The sequence below is a fragment of the Brachyhypopomus gauderio genome, chromosome 5 (assembly GCF_052324685.1).
Source record: "Brachyhypopomus gauderio isolate BG-103 chromosome 5, BGAUD_0.2, whole genome shotgun sequence".
NCBI classification, from domain to species: domain Eukaryota; kingdom Metazoa; phylum Chordata; class Actinopteri; order Gymnotiformes; family Hypopomidae; genus Brachyhypopomus; species Brachyhypopomus gauderio.
Window position 1 is genome coordinate 22053087 of NC_135215.1, and position 22279 is coordinate 22075365.

The following is a 22279-nucleotide window of genomic DNA, read 5'->3' on the forward strand; positions in this document are numbered from 1 at the left end:
TGTACGTCAATTTATACAACACTGGACAAACACACAAACACAAAAAAAGGATATAAACTAACCAACCAGGGGAGCGCTACAGATAGCACCAAAGAAATGAAACAAAAAAGCTAACAGCAGTAACTAGCAGAAAAGAAAAGATGTAATTACTACTGTCTAACCTTAACAAAACACACAAGGTGCCCGCCTCTTAACTAGTAGTCATATACACATATGATACCTGTGTGGGTGTAAGTGTGCTCTTTCTCCGAGGTGGAAGTTTCCTTACATATTTAAGCATGACAAATTGATGACCAAACCACACCTGGTTCACAACAACCGTCACGCAGCTTTTCCTGTCGAAGACTCACCCACTTTATCCACACTGCTTTCTCTGATTGGCCATGGCTCACTGCAAAATGTTTGAACACACCTGTTCTAGAGAGTACCATAGAAGTACAAGCGCTAATGTTGCATAGCTCATAAAAAATTTGTTAAACTAAGCGGTTACCTAAAATGTAGCTCAGCAATGGGTTTAATCATGGATAGATTACATTATCGACTTATTGTACGATAATTTTTAAAACCGTGATCATTTTTGCTGATGTCGATAATTGGCCATTGGTTTTCCGTGCAAATTTGTTTACATGAGAATAAACCGCAACTACATTAGATTTCAGAAAGGCACGCAGTGCTGCTCTCTCACACCCCCCCTCCCCCCTTAAGGGAAGATGAATCTGTGATCAGAGAGCGACATTTACCGGTTAGGAAATGAGTGCAGTACACGGAGAGCGTATGCGTCAATAACAGTGCCTCCACACACACAGGTGGAGATGTTGGCTCGCAAACGTATTCGAGGCTAATAGGACTCAAAATGATTCGAAATAATTCGCTTTTTATCACATTATTTAATGGTTGTCTATTATAGTGACCGTAGCACAACTCACCCACCTCACGCGAACCTCCGCGAATGGTGGGGGCACTTGTACTTGCCGCATCACATTCTTTGCAGTGTAACTGATGTTCAGGCCTGGATGAGTGATAACTTCCTAAGCCTAAACAGTACAAAATCTGAAGTCATGCTGATTTCCTCACCTGCGACTATCGGGAAGCTCAGTAACATCCCCTTCACTATACCGGGCTTTGTTGTCTCTTCCTCGGATTAGGTCCTCAACTTGGGTGTTACTTTTGACACAACACTATCATTTGAGCCTCATATTAAAAATATTTGTAAATCTGCCTTCTTCCACCTCAAGAGCATCTCAAGAATCCGCCCGTATCTTTCCTTTTCTGCTGCTGAGACCATTATACACACATTTGTAACATCTCGTATTGATTACTGTAATGCAGTATTACATGGTCTTCCCAATCGGCTGTTAAACAGGCTGCAGTATGTCCAAAACGCTGCAGCCAGGGTATTGACCCATAGAAGATCTCGGGAACACATTACACCAGTGTTGAGGGATCTTCACTGGCTGCCAGTACAGTTGCGAATCCAGTATAAAATACTGGTACTTGTTTTTAAATCTTGTCATGGCCTTGCCCCCTCATACCTGGCTAGCCTCTTGGAGAATTATATTCCGACACGCACTTTACGCTCCTCTAACTCACATCATCTAGCAGTTTCATCTGCAAAAATGCGAACTCTAGGTGATCGGGCTTTCAGTGTTGCTGGTCCTAAACTATGGAATGATCTCCCGTTACGTACCTATCAGTCATTACCGTCATTCAAAATCAGTCTGAAAACTCATCTATATCAGCTAGCATATGAGTGAGCAATTGTTTGTGTAATCATTGTTTGGTATTTTATTATTTTATAACATTTTTATTATTTTATTCTAGTGTCCTTGGGTCTCATGAAAGGTGCTTTATAAATAAAATTTATTATTATTATTATTATTATTATTCTCCATAACAATATGTGGTTGTATAAAGACATTCCCCTCAAAAACAGGGGAAGGAACATTTACCTGATGAATTTTAATATTGCTTTGTGTTTCAGGTTTGAAAAGTGCTGGAATTTAGGCTGGAATTTGTTTCACAACAAATAGCTATCTGACTGAACAGTTCTCTTGTATTACGTTAACAAATACGAGCCTCTTGTAATTCCAGGACGAAACTGGAGAGAACGTGAAGACATTAAGATTGGGCGTTTTGAAAATAAACAACCATTAAATAATGTGATAAAGCTAATTGTTTTGAATCATTTCGAGTATATGTATAAATATTTAACTTAATTAAGTTTAACGCGCTGGGAAATTTTGAAATGAACCTTGAAAGTGACGTACAAGTGCTTGAATTCAACTTATAAATGCGTATGAACTCAGCAAACATGACTTTGTTCATTGCGCTTAGGTGCAGCGCGCGCAAAGTTACAAAATTCGAGAGGTGCACGACCTCATGAATCGACACCGTGCGAGACCCTCGCGCACGGGCAGAGCTACTGCGATTACATCATTTTCGCCGTGCGGACCCTCGCGACGCATCAAGTATAAACCAGGCTTAACTCGCTATATAGCCAAAGAGATGCTTCCGTTAAATACAGTCGAAAAGAAAACATTTATAAACATGCTGCAAAGATTTGACAAGCAGTATGAACTGCCAAAGAAAACCTATATCTACCAAACTGCCTTTCCAACCTTATATAATGAAGTGAAAGATGGCATTCTGAAGAAGATTGGACATCTCATTTTACTCTGCCACTACAGATATGTGGTCAAGCTCAAATATGACCCCATACATGAGCTTTACAATACATTACTGCAAACTGGTGTAATTGTATTATTATGCTACTATATTATTATTGTGGCACGTTGTCTTAAAGCTCCTTTGGGGAGCCCAGAAGCAAGAAAACATTCTATAATGGCACTTTAAAATGACAATATTATCATTTATTGCAATAATTTCTGGGACAATATATCGTTCTGAAAATTTTATCGTGACAGGCCTAATCATGGATAAACGGGAAACTACAACAGGTTGGAACTGTGTGAGAATCTCTGATTGGAGCTGAAAGGCTATTCCATAACTGAGGGGCTTTAAAGGAGAAAGCTCTGCCTCTGGCTATAGTCTTACTAATTTTTTAAACTAAGAAATCCTGCATTTTGGGAGTGCAGAAGGCGAGATGGGTTATAATATGCAATGAGTTCACTCAGATATTATGGAGCAAGACCACTTAACGCCTTATAGGGCAACAGAAGAATTGAAGAATTTTAAAATCAATTTGATATTTAACTGGAAGCCAGTGTAATGCTGAGAGAGTAGGACTAATATAAAATTTAGGCTAGATACAGCTTGAAATAGGATGCTTTTCTAATAAAGTCCATAGGTATGAGGATTTTGCTCTATGGAGGGCATGCTTATATTCAATAAGGCTGTTTTCCATGATAATCAATATACTTCTAACTTAGAATTTCGCCATTTACACTCCAGGATTCGCGCGGCTTGTTTAAGACTATGCGTGTGCTCGTTATACCAAGGAGCCATTCTTCTTTGGCTTACTCTCTTATTGTCTTCCACAATATTGCAATGGTGCAACCTTGTCTAAAGCTGTATGGTGCAAAATCTCGACGTGCTCTGTAATACGCTCTAGCCCTTCCAGAGCTACAGGTGGATCAATGTTAATAATAAGGACAAAACAAGACATTATGAGAACCATAATGAAGGGCAGAAGACGCATGGAAACTGAAACCAAAACGCAGCATGTAAAATAATGGAAACAAGGAAATGATTGACTTGTAGGGAGGGGCTAATCAAGACTATCACCAAAATATAGATTTGCTAGGAAATAAGTTTCTTGGACATCTCTTTGCAAAGTCTTAATATTAAAAAAAAAAGGAAACACCCTGCCTTTTGCTTCATCATTAATAGGATCCTCCAATTTTAAACACCAACCATCCCACCATCATGCAATGCAAATTGGACATTTAATGTTGCATGGTGTACCAGTAGTAAAGAATTGCCACAATACTAAAGTTTTGAAAATGGGCAGTCATGGCCTGGTGGTTAGGGAACTGGTTAGGGAACTGGTCTTCTGACCGGAGGGTCGTGGGTTCGATCCCCAGACCTGAGGCCATGACTGAGGTGCCCCTGAGCAAGGCTCTTAACCCTCAATTGCTCACTTGTATAAAAAAAATGAGATAAAAATGTAAGTCGCTCTGGATAAGGGCATCTGCCAAATGCCGTAAATGTAAAAATGGTACTAGGTCAGCATTCTTAACCAATTCCGTACTTTTATCATGTCAGTGGCTATTTCACCTGACATTTGATCTGTTAAATGTAATGTAGACAGTGGTGATGTTGCACTAATCTTTTGTTGACATTGCAGGAATTAGGTTTGTAATATGAGCTGCAGCAAGAATGAAGTGAGTTGAGATCAGTGATGGAGTGTGTCCCACTTTTTTAATTTGGTCAGAAACTCCTTGACAGAGGGCTCACAAAATGAAATATGGAGATATTTTGACATTTTTGATCCAGTGATATGTGTTAAACTAATATAATCGTAAATTGTTTATATTCAATATTTTTATGCCACATGGACACCCGAGTCATCACTGAGAAGTGTAATATATTACAAATTATAGATCTCATTGTGTTCAGTGTCATTTGATGATGTGTGGGTATTTGTCTCACAATATTGTATATTCAAATTGTGCAGTTTCTAGATTTATGTATACAGATCATAGCTCACTTACGAATATATTGTTTGTGTTATGAAACATTCTTAATGGCAATGCATGTTTACTTATTTTTGTTTAGCCCAGGTCTGTGTGCAATGAATCTCCCAATTCTTACCTGCACATACTGCATGAGGAAAGTTGGCATGTGGAACTTCTACCAGTTGGACAGTGTTTCTGGTGAAGGGGACAGCTCTTCTTTCTACCAATCCACAAGTCCAGTGCAGGAAGTGCGTAGTGGAGATAGACTAACACCCACCTCACCCTCTCAGTCGCCAACCCCATGTCGAATGAAGCTGCGCAGCCAGGACACCACGCGCACAGAGCAGGTGATACACACTGCTACTGAAGACATGAAAAATGCTTTCATTTTGATTTGAAGTATTTCAGTACTGGTATTTATGCCCAATTTTGTTGTAATCTTGTAATACAACAATTTTTTTGTATCTGGATATAGCCTGAGAGTTCTTCATTCCCCCTGGTGGTTCGCACCCGGAGCAGGGACTCTCCTAGCCCCAGCGAGGAGATAAGGGGCAAAAGGCCTGTGACCCGTAGCAGAGGATATGGAGATGGCCTGATGACAGAAATGCCTTCCAGTCCCCAGAGAAAGACAAAACGGCCACGACTCTCCTCTGCCAGTAGTCCTGTAAGAACAAACTATTTTCTCAGTGTATAGCTTTAAACTCTTTATATGAATTAAGGCAACAGTATAAAGGGTATACATTAATATTTTTTTAATTCTACAGTACTGTGCAAAAGTTTTAGGCAGGTGTGAAAAAATGCTGTAAAAAATGGACATGCTAATAGTTTTTCATCAGTTAACAAAATGCAGTGAATGAACAGAAAATAAATGTAAATCAAATCAATAATTGGTGTGACCACCCTTTGCCTTCAAAACAGCATAAATTCTTCTAGGTACACTTGCACACAGTTTTTGAAGGAACTCTGCTGGTAGGTTGCTAACCCTAACCCAACCATCTTGGAGAACTAACCACAGCCATACCATCACTTCCAGGACTACTACTACTACTACTACTACTACTACTACTACTACTACTTTATGTTGAAGATATTTCTTTGACATTGGCTATATGCTTGGGGTCGTTGTCCTGCTGCAGAATAAATTTTGGGCCAGTCATACGCCTCCCTGATGGTATTGCATGATGGAGAACTATCTGCCTGTATAACTATCTGCCTGTATTTCTCAGCATTGAGGATACCATTTATCCTGACCAAATCTCCAACTCCATTTGCAGAAAGGCAGCCCCAAACTAGCAAGGAACCTCCACCAATTTTCACTGTTGCCTGTAGACACACAATTGTACCGCTCTCCAGCCCTTTGGCAAACAAACTGCCTTCTGCTACAGCCAGATATTTCACATTTTGATTCATCAGGCCAGAGCACCTGCTCTCACATTTTTCTGCACCCCAGTTCCTATTGTAGATTAATATATTGTAAGTTATTATTTTATTGTAAATAGCCTGTCCTGTTTTAGGGTTCAATATACTGGCACACCTTATATATTTCCAGGTGAACCCAAAACTGGTATAGCCCTGTACAGTAGGGGTGGGTATCACTATTGATTTCCCAGTTCGTTTCAATTCCGATTCACAAGGTCCCGATTCAATTCGATTTTCGATTCGATTCAATCTGATTCAATATCGATTCTTGTAGGGAAATTTCAGTTACAATAAAAAGTGTAGTTTGAATGTGAAATGTTGTAATGATACAAGGAACACTCAAATTTTATTAAAATGTATTAAGATATTAGTGTTTATACTGTGAACAACAGTTACATTCTTTTTTTATATTTATCAATTAATGCACACAAAGCTCCTTTACCAGAAAATGCATTGAAAGCGGTTTTGAACAGCCTTTTAAAGTGCAAATTAAGTCTTTTTTTTTTTTTTTTTTTACATGTAACAAAAACATTTATGAACATAGTTCTGAATATTGTAAACATTAAGGTCCAAAAACGAAGATTTATTCATGACTGCTTTCTGACATCTTGGAGATTGTCAAATTTTTCTGCAAGAAAAGGAGCTGATCAACATGTTGAGGAGTGAGACAGCTCCTTTGTGCAGTAACAATATTGTCAGCTGTTGAGAGAACTTCACAGCTTTATGCGTTTCGACCGGCGTGCCGTAAATGACGTAATCGCGGTGGCTCCGCCCGTGCCCTATCGCTTCGCGAGCTCGTGCACCTCTCGAATTTTGTAACTTTGCTCGTGCCGTGCTTCAGCGCAATGAACAAAGTCATGTTTGCAGGGTTCATACACCTAAACAAGGTGGAATTAAAGCATGTCACGTGAGATAAAACGTGAGCCGTTTAAACGGTACGCATATGCGGGGAAAATGGCCAATTCTAAAGATCGATCTCAGGTTTAATAAATTGATATCGAATCATTCAAATGAAGATTGATTTGAATCGAAAAATCGATTTTTTTAAACACACCCCTACTGTACAGTATATACAGTATATATTACTATTATCATTGATAGTGTTGTTTTCATGTCTTTATTACCTGTGGCTGCTGTTACACCTAAAATTCCCACCTGTGTGACAATAATAGATGTTTCTATTCTATTCTGTTCTATTCTATTCTATTCTGTTCTATGTTTTTGTGCATAGTGCGTAGAGCCACTTGGCCTTGTTGGAGCAATGTTTTTTTGGCTGCAATGCTTCCATAAAGACTACTTCTGGCCAGACTTCTCTGGACAGTAGATTGGTGTACCAGGGTCCCACTGGTTTCTGCCAGTTCTGAGGTGATTGTACGGCTGGGCATCCTCAGATTTCGAAAGGAAATTAGCTTGATGTCTGTCATCTGCTGCACTTAAGTTTCCTTGGCACTTAAGTTTCCTTTGTGCTTCTTCAAAAGAGCTTAAACATATTGAAACCCCAGTCTGCTTAGAAATCTTTGTCTGGGAGAAAGCTTGCTGATGCAGTACAACTACCTTGTGTCTTGTTGGTGTGAGCACACCTGCCATGGTCTTGCCATGGTGTATGACCTGTGACATAACTCTTCCACAACCTCAGCCTGGTAGCAGAGTTTGGCTTTTCCTCACCCAGTTTTAAGCCTCTGGCACAGCTATATCTGTTTTACTTTACTTTGTGTTTCAACCTACTTGTGAAATTGATGATCATTAGTACCAGTTTGGTACAACTAGTTGATCATGCACCTCACTATAATCCTACAAAATCCCTGACTTTGTGCAAATGTACCTATAAGAATTGATGCTGGTTTGAAGGCAAAGGGTAGTTTTTTTGTTTTATTTTACATTTTAAATCAATTAAAATTGTTAATGTAAATAATTTCAATTATTTTTAATTTTACACTTTTTAATTTTAAGTTTGTAAAAAAAATAAGATATTGGTAATTATTTTACTTTAAATTTACATAGAAATCTGACGATGATTGTTTTTACATCATTGATTAACTATTCACATAAGCAGACTATATAAGTGACCTTAAAGGGAGCACCTTGAGCTTAATAGGGACAGCAATACTTTCACATTTGAAATATAATGGACTTTATTTTAACATCAGTATTTTGTCACAAAAATGTTCTTTACCTACTATATAATCATATACTATACTATATAATCTAGTAAAGCTAGAAATACTGATTTGTTTATACTTAAGCTTTTCTCCAATGTGCTCACACTGATGCACTCCAGTTTTTATGCTGCTGTACCCTTTAAGCTCATGTAAAAATGATACAAAATCTTTAAACAATTCTGCAATCTACAAATATTATTTCTCATTCATTTGGAAATAGATTATGTGCTAAAAAGTAAAACACAAGAAATTATCATGTGTGATTTAATATATTGTTGTCTTTAGCAATCTCTTGTGACTAGCATGCTAACTACGAATTGTGGCATTGGTTAAAACGCTGTAAAACTGTCTTTTGAATTAACTGTAACTTTCTCTTGCATTGTGCTAGGTTGTGTTATAATTATTAGGGTTCACAGACATATTGTGGGAAACCTATTGTAATTGCTCGGGTTTTTCTTTATTATTATTATTATTTTCTACTGGTAAAACGCATACTGCAGCCTAGACCGTAAGGCCCAGCGACACCAAACTTGGCAGAATGGTGTAGTCTGTTTGCGGGACTGTGCTAAAGTACAGACACCCACATTGGCCTGATGGTGGTACTATAGCGCAGCATTTCGCGTTTTGGTCCATATCTCCCACCCCGTAGGTCCTAGAAACAAAATTCCACTTCAGGTGCATTCCTTAGCTCCAGACAAACAAAAAAGCCTCAAGAACCATTAAGCTCCACCTACTTAGATTTTTTGCTCATTTGCATAATATGCCTTTTTTATACTAGTCCCTGGTTTTTCATCTGATCACCACAATCTTGGTGTCAAAATATTCAATAGAATCTCAATATCAACATTCCTTAAAACATTTTGACATTTCCATACAGTCTGGTTGTCACATGTCAATCAATAGCTCTGAGGCGTGGCCAAATTTACTTAAGCAGCTATATCTCAGCAATGCTTTGACCAATCTTCATGAAAATCCATCAGTTGTTAGGGCACATGACTCTGGGACCACAGGTCAAAGCTGGCCACAATTATCCAATAGGGGGTGCTATAACATGGGAAAAACTGTTTCTCAGAAACCATTAGTTACATCAAAACTACAAAAAATACCAAAACTTTACAGGCATCATCAGGGGCCCAAGTGGTATGAAGTCACACAATGATGACCTCATCACTCAAAAAACATGGCCGCCAGGAGCCAGTTAATTTTAATTTGAATTAATTGGCCATTTGATAGACTTATCATTGGCCAATCAACATGAAACCTCACCACTGTGCATATCTCAGGACTATGTGTTATGCTATGCAGTTTTGAAACATTTGGCCACTAGGTGGCGTTATTTCTGAAAATCATGCATAACCCCTCCAAATTTTCACTTAGGAACATGCAACTTGATTATTTTTATTCCTTGCAGTACACCTGACAACTTTGCCATTACAAGTCCTATTTAAAAATGCATACTTTTGTCACATTCATCAATTGTTTGAAAATAGCTATTTACAAACTAGTCCTAGGAATTTGATCCAATTATGGCAAAATTTGTATGAGCATAATCAGTAGACTCTGAAGGTAAAAAGTGATTTTTTAAAAATTGGATTTTTATTTTTCTGATTGGTCCATTTTCCCATTATATCATTGTGGCTATGCCATATCAAATCAAATATATTTGTATAGCGCTTTTCACAACATGTGTTGTCACAAAGCGCTTTACAGGATTTACAAGGTTAACAATACTATGGGTCCAAATCCCTAATGAGCAAGCCAAAGGCGACAGTGGCAAGGAAAAACTCCCTAGATGGTGGGGAATAGGAAGAAACCTTGGGAGGACCAAGACTCAAAAGGGAACCCATCCTCCATTGGGCGGCCCGTTAACACACAAATTACACAAAAACAAATTATACAGACTAATACACAAGTTACAAGTAAATCACACAATCAGGCTAAGTATAAGGTAACTAGAATGAATAGGTAACTAGTTCTGGGTGTTGATATTGTCAATGTTAATGTCTTATGATGAACGCCAGGTTTTCATTCCGTTTCGGAGCGATGATACTGGAATTGTAGGCTCCAACTGCAGTGTTACTCCCCAAGTGAACCTCGGAGAAGAAAGATATGTGATGTGGTAAATATGTAACAGATTATTCAAAGGCCAAACTAAACAGATAAGTCTTTAGTTGAGTTTTACACATTGAGACTGTGTCTGAGTCCCGAATAAAGGCAGGAAGATTATTCCACAGTTGTGGAGCTTTAAAAGAAAAGGCTCTTCCACCTGCTGTGATCTTTTTGATCCTAGGAACAGTTAATAAGCCTGCGTCCTGTGAACGAAGTGAACGTGCTGGATTGTAATGTAAAGTGTAAATAGAAGTGGTCCTAGGACTGTCCCTTGTGGAACACCATATTTAACCTGAACAGATTTAGATGTTTTATTATTAACACTTACACATTTGAAGCGGTCGGTCAGATATGATCTAAACCAGGAGAGTGCAACTCCTTTAATACCTACCGTGTTTTCTAGTCGATCCAGCAAAATGTTGTGGTCTACAGTATTAAAAGCTGCGCTAAGATCTAACAGTATAAGGAACAAGATGAGCCCATTATCTGACGATATCAGTAAATCATTCACTACCCTGAGTAAAGCTGTTTCAGTGCTGTGGTTCGGTTTAAATCCTGATTGGAACTTTTCATGGATACTATTTGATTGGAGATATATGACCTATATTGCTATAACTCATAAACCATGTATGCAATCAACTCCCAATTTGAAAGGCTTTTATAGCCTGAGGTCCTTGTGAGGTATGCCAAGTTTGGTCCAAAGTGGCCTGTCGGGGGCGCTACAGTACCCAAAAACCTAAGAAAACATAAACACTCATGCTGCAATCTTGTTATGCAGAATACAGACAAGTAATTGGTCTTGTATGATTCAGATCAATGAGTTCTATAACATCGCAATTACATCTCATAACAAAAAGTGCACTGCCTGACCACAAATGAACCTTTTAATTCACCAAAATGTCCTATTTCATTACTGAGATTAATGAGATATCAGTATGGTAGTACTTGGGCTCCATCTAGTGGCCATATTCCGGAACTGAACTGTCTGAAGACTTGAAAACCAAAATTGTGGAAAAATATCAACAATCTCAGGGTTGCAAGTCCATCTCCAGAGATCTTGATGTTCCTTTGTCCATGGTGCACAACATAATCAAGCAGTTTACAACCCATGGCACTGTAACTAATCTCCCTGGACATGGACAGAGTTTGCAACGCAGGATAGTCCGGATGGTGGATAAGCAGCCCCAATCAAGTTCCAAAGAAATTCAAGCTGTCCTGCAGGCGCAGGGTGCATCAGTGTCAGCTCGAACTATTTGTCGACATTTGAATGAAATGAAGTGCTATGGCGGGGGACCTAGGAGGACCCCACTGCTGACAGATATAAAAAAGCTAGACTGCAATTTTCCAGAATGTACAGTGGGGAAAATAAGTATTTAGTCAGTCACCAATTGTGCAAGTTCTCCCACTTAAAAAGATGAGAGGCCGGTAATTGACATCATAGGTAGACCTCAACTATGAGAGACAAAATGTGAAAAAAAAATTGAGAAAATCATTTTGTCTGACTTTTAAAGAATTTATTTGCAAATAATGGTGGAAAATAAGTATTTGGTCAATAACAAAAGTTCATCTCAATACTTTGTTGTATATCCTCTGTTGAAAATGACAGAGATCAAACGTTTTCTGTAAGTCTTCACAAGGTTGGCACACACTGTTGCTGGTATGTTGGCCCATTCCTCCATACAGATCTCCTCTAGAGCAGTGATGTTTTGGGGCTGTCGGCGGGCAACACAGACTTTTAACTCCCTCCAAAGGTTTTCGATGGGGTTGAGCTCGGGAGACTGGCTAGGCCACTCCAGGATTTTGAAATGTTTCTTACGAAGCCACTCCTTTGTTGCCCTGGCAGTGTGCTTGGGATCATTGTCATGCTGAAAGACCCAGCCACGTTTCATCTTCATTGCCCTTGCTGATGGAAGGAGGTTTGCACCCAAAATCTCACAATACATGGCCCCATTCATTCTTTCATGTACACGGACCAGTCGTCCTGGTCCCTTTGCAGAGAAACGGCCCCAAAGCATGATGTTGCCACCCCCATGCTTCACAGTCGGTATGGTGTTCTTTGGATGCAACTCAACATTTACTGTCCTCCAAACGCGACGAGTTGTTTTTACCAAATAGTTCTACTTTGGTTTCATCTGACCATATGACATTCTCCCAATACTCTTCTGGAACATCCAAAAGCTCTCTAGCAAACTTCAGACGTGCCTGGATATGGACTGGCTTAAGCAGGGGGACACGTCTGGCACTGCAAGATCTGAGTCCCTGGCGTCGTAGTGTGTTGCTGATGGTAGCCTTTGTAACGTTGGTCCCAGCTTTCTGCAGGTCATTCACTAGATCCCCCCTTGTGGTTCTGGGATTTTTCCTCACCGTTCTTGTGATCATTTTGACCCCACGGACTGAGATCTTGCGTGGAGCCCCAGATCGAGGGAGATTAGTAGTGGTCTTGTAGGTCTTCCATTTTCTGATTATTGCTCCCACAGTAGATTTCTTCACACCAAGCTGCTTGCCTATTGCAGATTCAGTCTTCCCAGCCTGGTGCAGGTCTACAATTCGGTTTCTGGTGTCCTCCGACAGCTTTTTCGTCTTCACCATAGTGGAGTTTGGAGTGCGACTGTTTGAGGTTGTGGGCAGGTGTCTTTTATACTGTTAACGACTTCAAACAGGTGCCATTAATACAGGTAATGAGTGGGGGAAATAGGAGCCTCTTAAAAAAGAAGTTACCGGTCTGTGACAGCCAGAAATCTTGCTTGTTTGTAGGTGACCAAATACTTATTTTCCACCATTATTTGCAAATAAATTCTTTAAAAGTCAGACAAAATGATTTTCTCATTTTTTTCACATTTTGTCTCTCATAGTTGAGGTCTACCTATGAGGTCAATTACAGGCCTCTCTCATCTTTTTAAGTGGGAGAACTTGCACAATTGGTGACTGACTAAATACTTATTTTCCCCACTGTATATAAGTAAGCCGAAATCCTTCTGATTTGCCAACATGGCAGAAAAATGCCAACATGGCGGCGGCGCGTGCTCAACGCGAGGCTCAGTGTCTCTCCGGTTTTTGCAAATTAGTAGTTATTTTTCTGCTTATCATGAGTCTACTCATCAAGATCAGTCTGGCGGACATCACATACAGCCGACAACAACTTTTGGACATCCAGCCTTATGCCTGCAACAACTTTATCAACAATCTGTGGCATGCTCCGGCAGTACGCAGGACACCTGTGGCTACCAACCTGGTTAAGCTGACCGGAAGGACTCACAGACTGCGTCGAGACCGTAAACAAAGGCGGGGGAAACGAGGTGGGGTAAGAGCTAGGCTAAAGCTAACGCCTCACAGGCTGTCTCTACCCAGCATTTTTCTCGCAAATGTTTGGTCACTGACGAACAAAATGGATGAACTTCGACTGCTTATCACCACCAACAGATGGATCAGAGATTGCAACAGGCTGATCTTCGTTGAAACATGGCTCAACAGCAGCGTCCCTGATAGTGCCATCGAGCTAACTGGGCGCTACATCCTCTGAGCGGATAGAACAGCGAATGGCTCTGGTAAAAACAGAGGTGGTGGTGTATGCATTTACGTGAACAGCGCTTGGTGCACGGACACTGTTATCATTGAGAGTCACTGCTCTGCTAACCTTGAGTATCTCATGATCAAGTATCAACCTTTCTATATTCCCAGGGAATTTGCATCTACTATCGTATCTGCAGCCTATGTACCACCGGAGGCAATGAAAGAACTGCATGCAGCCATCTGCAAACAACAGTCTCTACATCCGGAGGCAGCCTTCATTATGGCAGCTGACTTTAACCACTCACACCTGAAGACTGTTCTCCCCAAATTCCACCAACATGTCTCCTGCCCCACGAGAGGTGACAAAACTTTGGACCATGTTTATACAAATATGGCAGACGCCTACAAAGCCGTCCCCCTCCCCCACCTTGGTCAGTCCGACCACGTCTCATTGTTCCTGCTCCCCAAATACACACCTCTCATCAAACATGTGAAACCTACAGTGAGGACAGTCAAAGTGTGGCCAGAGGGAGCTGATACTGCACTACAACACCAGTTTGAACACACAGACTGGAGTGTTTGCGCCACCCTTGATAGACGTGACTCCCATGTAGACATAAATGCCTATGCGTCCTCTGTCCTGGACTATATAAATACTCAGGTCAACAGTGTCACCACTACTATTATGAAGTGCTTTGAAAGAGCCTGGCCCACCTCAAAACCTGTCTGCCACCTACACTGGACCCACTACAGTTCGCCTATCGCAAGAATATGAGTACGGAGGACGCTATTTCCACGGCACTACACTCCAGCCTTTCTCACCTTGACAAAAGCAACACCTATGTGAGAATGCTGTTCATGGATTTTACCTCGGCATTTAACATCATTGTCCGTCCCCTCCTAACTACACACCAAACTCTGGGATTTGGGCATTATCACCTCCCTCAGCAACTGGTTACTGGACCTTCTAACAAACAGACCCCAACATGTCCGATTACAGAACCACACCTCCTCAACTCTCGTCCTCAACACCGGTGTCCCACAGGGCTGCGTGCTGAGCCCTCTGCTATACTCTCTTTTCACCTACAACCGCATACCTATACATGACTCCAACACAATAGTTAAGTTTGCAGATGACACAACGGTGATTGGCTGCATCAACAACGACGATGAGTCGGCCTACAGAGAAGAGGTCCAGCACCTAGCAGAGTGGTGCAACACTAACAACCTGATTCTCAACACCAAGAAGACCAAGGAACTTATTGTAGACTTTAGGAAAACTTTAGGTGGAGCACACACACCCATTCATATCCATGGGGTGGAGGTTGAATGTGTCACCAGCTTTAAGCTCCTTGGTGTCCACATTTCCGAGAACCTCTCTTGGACCCTCAACACCTCAACCCTTATTAAAAAAGCACACCAGCGACTCTTCTTTCTGAGGAGGCTGAGGAGCGACTCTTCTTTCTGAGGAGCACCAACTGCATCTCGGTATGGTATGGCAGCTGCAATGCAGCGGACCGGAAGTCACACAGAGAGTTGTGAAAACGGCCCAGCACATCACTGCCTCCTCACTCCCCACCATTGAGACCATACATCACAAGAGATGCCTGCGGAAGGCTCGCAAAATTACCCGGGACAGTTCTCACCCCAGCCATAGACTGTTTGCCCTTCTACCATCTGGGATAAGATACAGGGCTCTCCATTCCCGAACCAGCAGGTTCAGGAGCAGCTTCTTTCCAACGGCTGTCTCCCTTCTGAACTCTGCAACACATTCATGCCCCTCCTCCGGCTACCCCACACACACCTCCCCTCGGTGACTGTGCTTACTCCCCCCCCCCCCCCCTTTACCTACCATATGTCCCTAACCTCAATTTTCCATACACTTCCCAACTTGTGTGTGTGTGTGTGTATATATATATACACAGGAGCACTTCCACCCTTCGTTACCACCTCAACGCAAAACATGTTGGTGCTAACGCGCAGGTCAGTAATGATAACTTAGCTGCTAAATGTATTACTAGTATGATAGGGTGACCAAACGTCCATATTTCCCGGGACATGTCCGTATTTCACATCCTGTCCAGGGCGTCCCGGGTTTTTTTTTTTTTTTAAGTGAGGAAATGTCCTGGTTTTTAAATGACCTTCATTGGACCATTAAGACTGGATTAAACTTTTGCGAGTGGCCGTAGTGCACGACTCCGCACGTGTTTATACATGACGCGTCACATTATTTGCAGTGTTGTTTGCTCTCTGTGGTCGAAGATAAACGCTTACAAGAAGCGCTGCACATTGCGTCAACTGATGCAAGTTACGAACTACTGTCCAGAAAGACAATGTCGAAGAAAATCCAGCAGCTGTATGATGAGGAAAGTGAATTAAAACAGGTTATTGTGAAGAGCGCCACAAATGTGGCTCTGACTGGGGATCACTGGACCTCTGTTAGCAACAAGAATTATCTTGGTGTGACAGCTCATATTATAGATGATGAATGGAAGATCCAGTCATTTGCTTTGAGCATGCAGAAGACCACTTCTAGGCACTATGGAGATGCCTGTGGCAGAGGCCTGGGAAACAACAACATTTTTGGTCAGAATTTCCAGTGTTCTGAACTGTTTTCTGCAATCATCTATTGGTCTGTGTAGTAGACTGGTGGAAAAATAAACAAGATGTTGAAGTTTGTGATTATGTTCATTGATTCATCCATCATTCAAATTTAAATTAATATTTCTCATGTTAAATACTGAAATGCGATTAATTTCTATTAATTAATTACAAAGCTTCCGATTAATTCGATTAATTTTTTTAATCACGTCCCACCCCTATATATATATATATATATATATATATATATATATATATATATATATATATATATATATGTGTGTGTGTGTGTGTGTGTGTGTGTGTGTGTGTGTGTGTGTGTGTAATTCATTCACTGTATATATCCTCTTGTGGACAGATGAGTCCAAGATAGAGCTTTTTGGTAAAGCACATCATTCTACTGTTTACCTAAAACAGAATGAGGCCTACAAAGAAAAGAACACAGTACCTACAGTAAAATATGGTGGGGGTTCAAAGATGTTTTGGGGTTGTTTTGCTGCCTCTGGAACTGGGTGCCTTGACTGTGTGCAAGGCATCATGAAATCTGAAGATTATCAGGGCTGGCTCGGATGCCGTGCCGTCTACCTCCACAAGGGGCACCCGAGCCAGCCCTAGACTTCAGCAACGCAATCGCCAATGATCTGTCTCACCTGTTGCTATGGCTTCTTAAGGAAGCCCGTGGAGACGGATCATTGCTGATTCGTTGTGATTATGCCGTTGCGTTCTCAGCCTCTCCCTGTTTACTCCGTTGCTGCGTTTGCCTCTGTAGGTGTCCCGTCACCTATCTCTCTTGACTGTTTTCTCTGTCATTTTTCGAGTTCCTACCTCCTGCATCGCTTACTGACCTCCTTCAAGTTTTCCTCAACCTGTTTACCTTCCTATCCCGTTGCTGTGTGTATGGGAAGGGTTTTTTGTTTGAGCAGTTTTTTATTGCTAGCAGCCAGCTACTTCCCCTGGCGTCCTTGGTTTGCTTTATTTCTTTCTACGCGTTGAGAAGTCCGCGTTTTTTCAGGCACTCCTTTTAGTTCTGTTGTTTTGTGGCACTTGGTTCCACCTCTCCCTTGCTCTCTCTAACGTGGTGTGTTGTTCCTTACCCACCGTCGTTACATGTGCAACCAAATATTAAGTTGAGGGTGCCAATAACTTTGACCAGCCCATTTTTGGAGTTTTGTGTGAAATTGTCAAATTTGCTTTTTTTCCATCAGTTTTTTGTGTTGTTCCAATACACACAAACGAGATAAACATGTGTATAACGGCTTCAGGTGTGACATGGCATGGAGTAGACGGGTTTTCGGAGCTCTCTGTGGAGCGGAGTTTTCTTTAAAAATATCCGAAGCACTTTTCGCTGTTTATTTATCTTTTTGTTGATCCTCCGATTACCGTGTTCAATGGCGCTATTTCTACTTTTGGTCATGCCTCCCAAGTCGAATAAGACGCCAGGACCGTCGCAGTCTCTTATCAGGGCTGCTGTGCAGGCCTCATCCACGTCTCCAGGTAGCACCGCCTCTCCAACGAGGGTGGGCTCTGACCCGGCAGCGATGCCAGACATGTCGGTGCTAAAAACCGAGATTGTTCAAGCGGTGATTTCCAAAATACGTACAGTAATGAAAGAACATTACTCACGTGCACGGATGATGTGGTAGCGCTGCAGGCGAAAGTGGAATTTCTGTCTAAAGGAATTATCAGGCTGGATAAGTGCGATGATTTGGAGTCTAGATCCCGTCGACAGAATATCCATGTCATTGGGATTCCAGAGGGAGAGTCGCTCGCCATCACCACCTCAAAAATTTCTGAGCTCCTGAAAGAGGCCTTTTCGCTGGATAATCCTCCGCGGGTGGATCGGGCTCATCGTACTCCTGCTCCCAAACTGAGGTCTGGTTACCCGCAGCGGCCCGTTATCGTGAGACTGCACCACTACGAGAACTGTGTGGAGATTCTCAGAAAGGCCAGACGACAGCAGCAAATTACTGTCTCGAATATGAAACTGTTGGTCTTTCCAGATTTCCCTGCCAAGATTGCAAAGGCTCAAGCTGCATTTAACGAGGTTCGAACACAGTTGCGGACCATGGAGGGGATTCGGTACGGGACTCTTTACCCAGGACGGCTCCGAATAACTCACAGCGGTAAACATCACGACTTCACCTCTCCTGAGGAGGTGAAACGGTTTGTCGCTACGTTGACTGGATGATGTGTAGCTTATTTGGGAGACTGACTTGAATACGTTTTCATTTATAATAGTTGTTAGCCTTTATTGTTCAGTATTATTATTACGTAGTGTTAGGATTGTATATGTACACGAATGCATAGATGCATTTATTCTAGTTTGTGCACATGCTCACTGTTCTCGAAGTTCTCCGCTCCGCTGGCTCAATCGTTTGTTTCATGTTATGCTATCGGGGGCTCTGTTTATGTGGGTTTGGCTCCTATTGGAGCCAAGGTAGCTGTCTTCAGGTTCGGGGGTGTAAAGGACATTTCTGGGGTGGTTCACTGTTAAGAGTGGGTTGGGGGTGGGGGTGTTTCATATGTATATATGTGTGTGTGTGCTTTTCTTTCTTTTTTTCCTCCTTCTTTCTCCCCTCTGTCGGGTGGTGTTATCAGTCAGTATTTATTTGAAATAACCTAGATGACTGATTCTAGTTTATTAAATATGGATAATGGAGCTAGTGTTAGATTTATAAGTTGGAACGCTGAACAGTCCAATTAAACGTTCCAAAATCTTTTTTGATCTAAAGCGTTTGAAGGCGGATATAATGTTTTTGCAAGAGACACATCTCATGAACAGAGACCATTTAAAAATTCTCTGGAATCAATGACCTTTTTCACCCCACCTTTAATTTGAAAACTAGGGGAGTAGCCATTTTAATTAAAAGGGGTGTCCAGTTTATTCCTGACAATGTTATTGCAGATGTAAATGGTAGATATTTGGTTATTCGTGGAACCATACTCCAGTGTTATTGGTTAACTTTTACGCTCCTAACTCCGAAGATCCGATATTTGTGCATAAATTACTTGGTTCTATCCCCTCTTTAAATACTCATCTTGTAATAATGGGGGGAGATTGAAATTGTACTATCGATCCACTTTTAGACCGATCAGACTCCCGAATAACATCACTATCTCTGATGTCCCAATCAGTGTTGGGGAGTAACGAATTACATGTAACGGCATTACGTAATTTAATTACAAAAAAAGTGTAACTGTAATTCGTTACAGTTACAATGAGAAAATATGTAATTTATTTAGTTACTTCTGGAAAAATTTAAGAATTACAATTTTAGTTACATTTTTAAAATATAAACAAAAACCTTTTGCGAAATATTTAATGATATTTTTATTGCTTTGCGCCCTATATCGCTGTTTCCCGCTTGTTTCTGTGCTGGAGCAGCAAGCGCGCGGTTCAGTTTCAGCTCAAGCAGCAATAATGACAGACGCCTTCACTGGACATTTAAGGAGCATTTGTTTTGTTTTCATGTTGTCAATAAATGTGAACCATGTGCCACCATTGGCAACTATTTGTGATTATGCCAAGCCTTTGTGTAAATTTCGGAGTTTGGAGGTTTATTTCCGATCAGAAGGCAATAGGGTTGCCACCTAGGTCTGACAAAAAACAAGGACACTGTCATACGCGAACATAAATTGTTAACGGGGGGCGAACGTAAAATGGACACAGCGAGAAAAAAAAGACTGATTTAAAGTGTGCAGAAACAGTCTAAATAGTCGTTTGAACTAAGTTAGTGAAAACCGGGACATTAAATGATTTATTTATTTATTTTTTTTTGATGGAACCGAATATTAAAAAGAAGGCAAACTGGGACAGTCCCGGGAAAACCGAGACAGGTGGCAACCCTAGAAGGCAACCACTATTGAGGTTGTAAGCGAGCTAACAGCAAGGTATGCTGACCGTCAAACACTGTGGTTTCCATAGTTAGCTACCTGCTGGACTAGCTACTACCATTCACTTGAATGTGTTTGTCCTTTAGCATGCTAGCTTGATTTACAGGCTAACCAAATTAGCTGTATAAAGTCCTAAACAGGTATTCGTCGAAATCATACATGACTATTATAGACAATGACAGACGGTATCAAATGAGTATTTATGACTGTTTGGTGTTGGAAAAACGTTTGTCGACGTCTGTGACACGACCTAGCCTACCCAATTGGTATCATTAGACCTATCTTAGACCTACCGTTCGACAAGCAATACATTTAAATGAAATTTGTATGAAGTAATGAAATTGGTATCTAATCAAGTGCAACACGTGCAGATTGTATAGAATGCAGTATTCAGAGATAAAATGCAGTTATTTACAGCTAGTGTAAGTAAGGATGGTTAATAGATATGTGCAGAGTAGATAAATTACCTAGAGAAATGCATGTGTGTGTAATGTAGTTATGGCAGTACAATGCACAGGGCAAAGAAAAATATATGGTATACATAAATGTGATGAATACAGATGGAATCATACAGATAATATACAGATTATACTATACCACTGTAGATAAGGCTATACAGATGTGAATTGAAGAGGAACACTGTACAGATGTTGTGTGGATGGTAAGGTATGGATAGAGGGGAATGAAAGAATGGTCTTTGGGAAGAGTTCAATAAGGTGACCGCTGTGGGAAAGAAGTGGTTTCTAAAACCTGCTTGTGTTAGTCTGCAAACTGTGAAAATGGTAGAGCCTGGGGGAGGAGCAGAAGAAAGTATGGCCCGATGACAGGAGTCTGAGAATCGTACATGCCTGGTGCAGGCATCTCTTCTTGTCGACCTCCTGTGATTGCCTGTCAGCAATTCCCTCTCAGCTTAGTACTCTTAAGTTTTACACTGTCAGTTCTCAAAAATTAAATGTTGATCATGGGTCAATACTCATTTAAACCTTAAAGTAATCAAAAAGTAATCCAAAAGTAATTAGTTACATTACTTTTCAAAAGTAATCAGAAAAGTTACACTACAATTACATTTTAAACAAGGTAACTTGTAACTGTAACGAATTACTTTTTTAAAGTAACTTACCCAACACTGGTCCCAATCAATCTCTGAGTTTTTAACAAAAAAATGTATCATTGATCCTTGGAGATTTCAGAATCCACACCCAAAAGAATTTTCCTTTTACTCTCATCCTCATCAAACCTACTCCTGCATTAATTATTTTTTTGTGGACAGCTCCCTTATTTCCAAAGTTACTTCCTCCAGTTATTATCCAATAACTATTTTAGACCATGCCCCCTTATCTGTTGATATACAGTTTTCAAACCGCCCCTCTCCTCTAGCTCCCTGGAGACGTGATTCACTATTACTGTCAAATGATGCATTTAATACATTCATCCTATCGTCTATCGATGATTTCATTGCCATAAATAAGACTGACACAACTTAATTTACTCTTCTGTGGGACTCTCTTAAATCCTATCTACGGGGGCAAATTATCTCTTACACAGCTTATTTCAATAGATCACACAAAATCAAATTTCAAGATTTAATGAACAAACTTGCAGATGTAGATAAATTCAATTCGGTTAACCCAACACCTACTCTTTTGAAACGCAGACGCGAGCTACAGACTGACTGAGATTAATCTTATAATCACAAATGTTGCTGAGCAACAACTGTTGCGTACCTGCAGTAACTACTACGAATATGGGGATAAACCATCTAGACTTCTAGCCCATCAGCTAAAAAGGCAGTCTGCATCACATTTAATTCCTCAAATAAGGGACCATACGGGTGTATTGTGTTCGGATCCGTTATCTATCAATGCTGTTTATTTGAGGCTCTACCAATCTGATTCAGTATCAGAGGGCACAGAGAAGTCTCATTTTTTGAGGAGCTAACGTTTCTCTCTG

The 22279-nt window shown here is 40.8% G+C and overlaps 1 protein-coding gene across 2 annotated transcripts in view; it reads left to right on the top strand.

The window, feature by feature from the left end:
* zc3hc1 (zinc finger, C3HC-type containing 1) overlaps positions 1–22279 on the top strand; it is a 75110-nt gene that overhangs the window by 9270 nt on the left and 43561 nt on the right. For both annotated transcript variants that reach the window (XR_013130962.1, XM_077006500.1), the window contains exons 7-8: positions 4738–4984; positions 5113–5301. Coding sequence is in view for 1 of the 2 variants with exons in the window: in XM_077006500.1 (XP_076862615.1) it covers positions 4738–4984; positions 5113–5301 (436 nt within the window). In the remaining variant the exon portion in view is untranslated. The remainder of the gene's footprint in view (positions 1–4737; positions 4985–5112; positions 5302–22279) is intronic.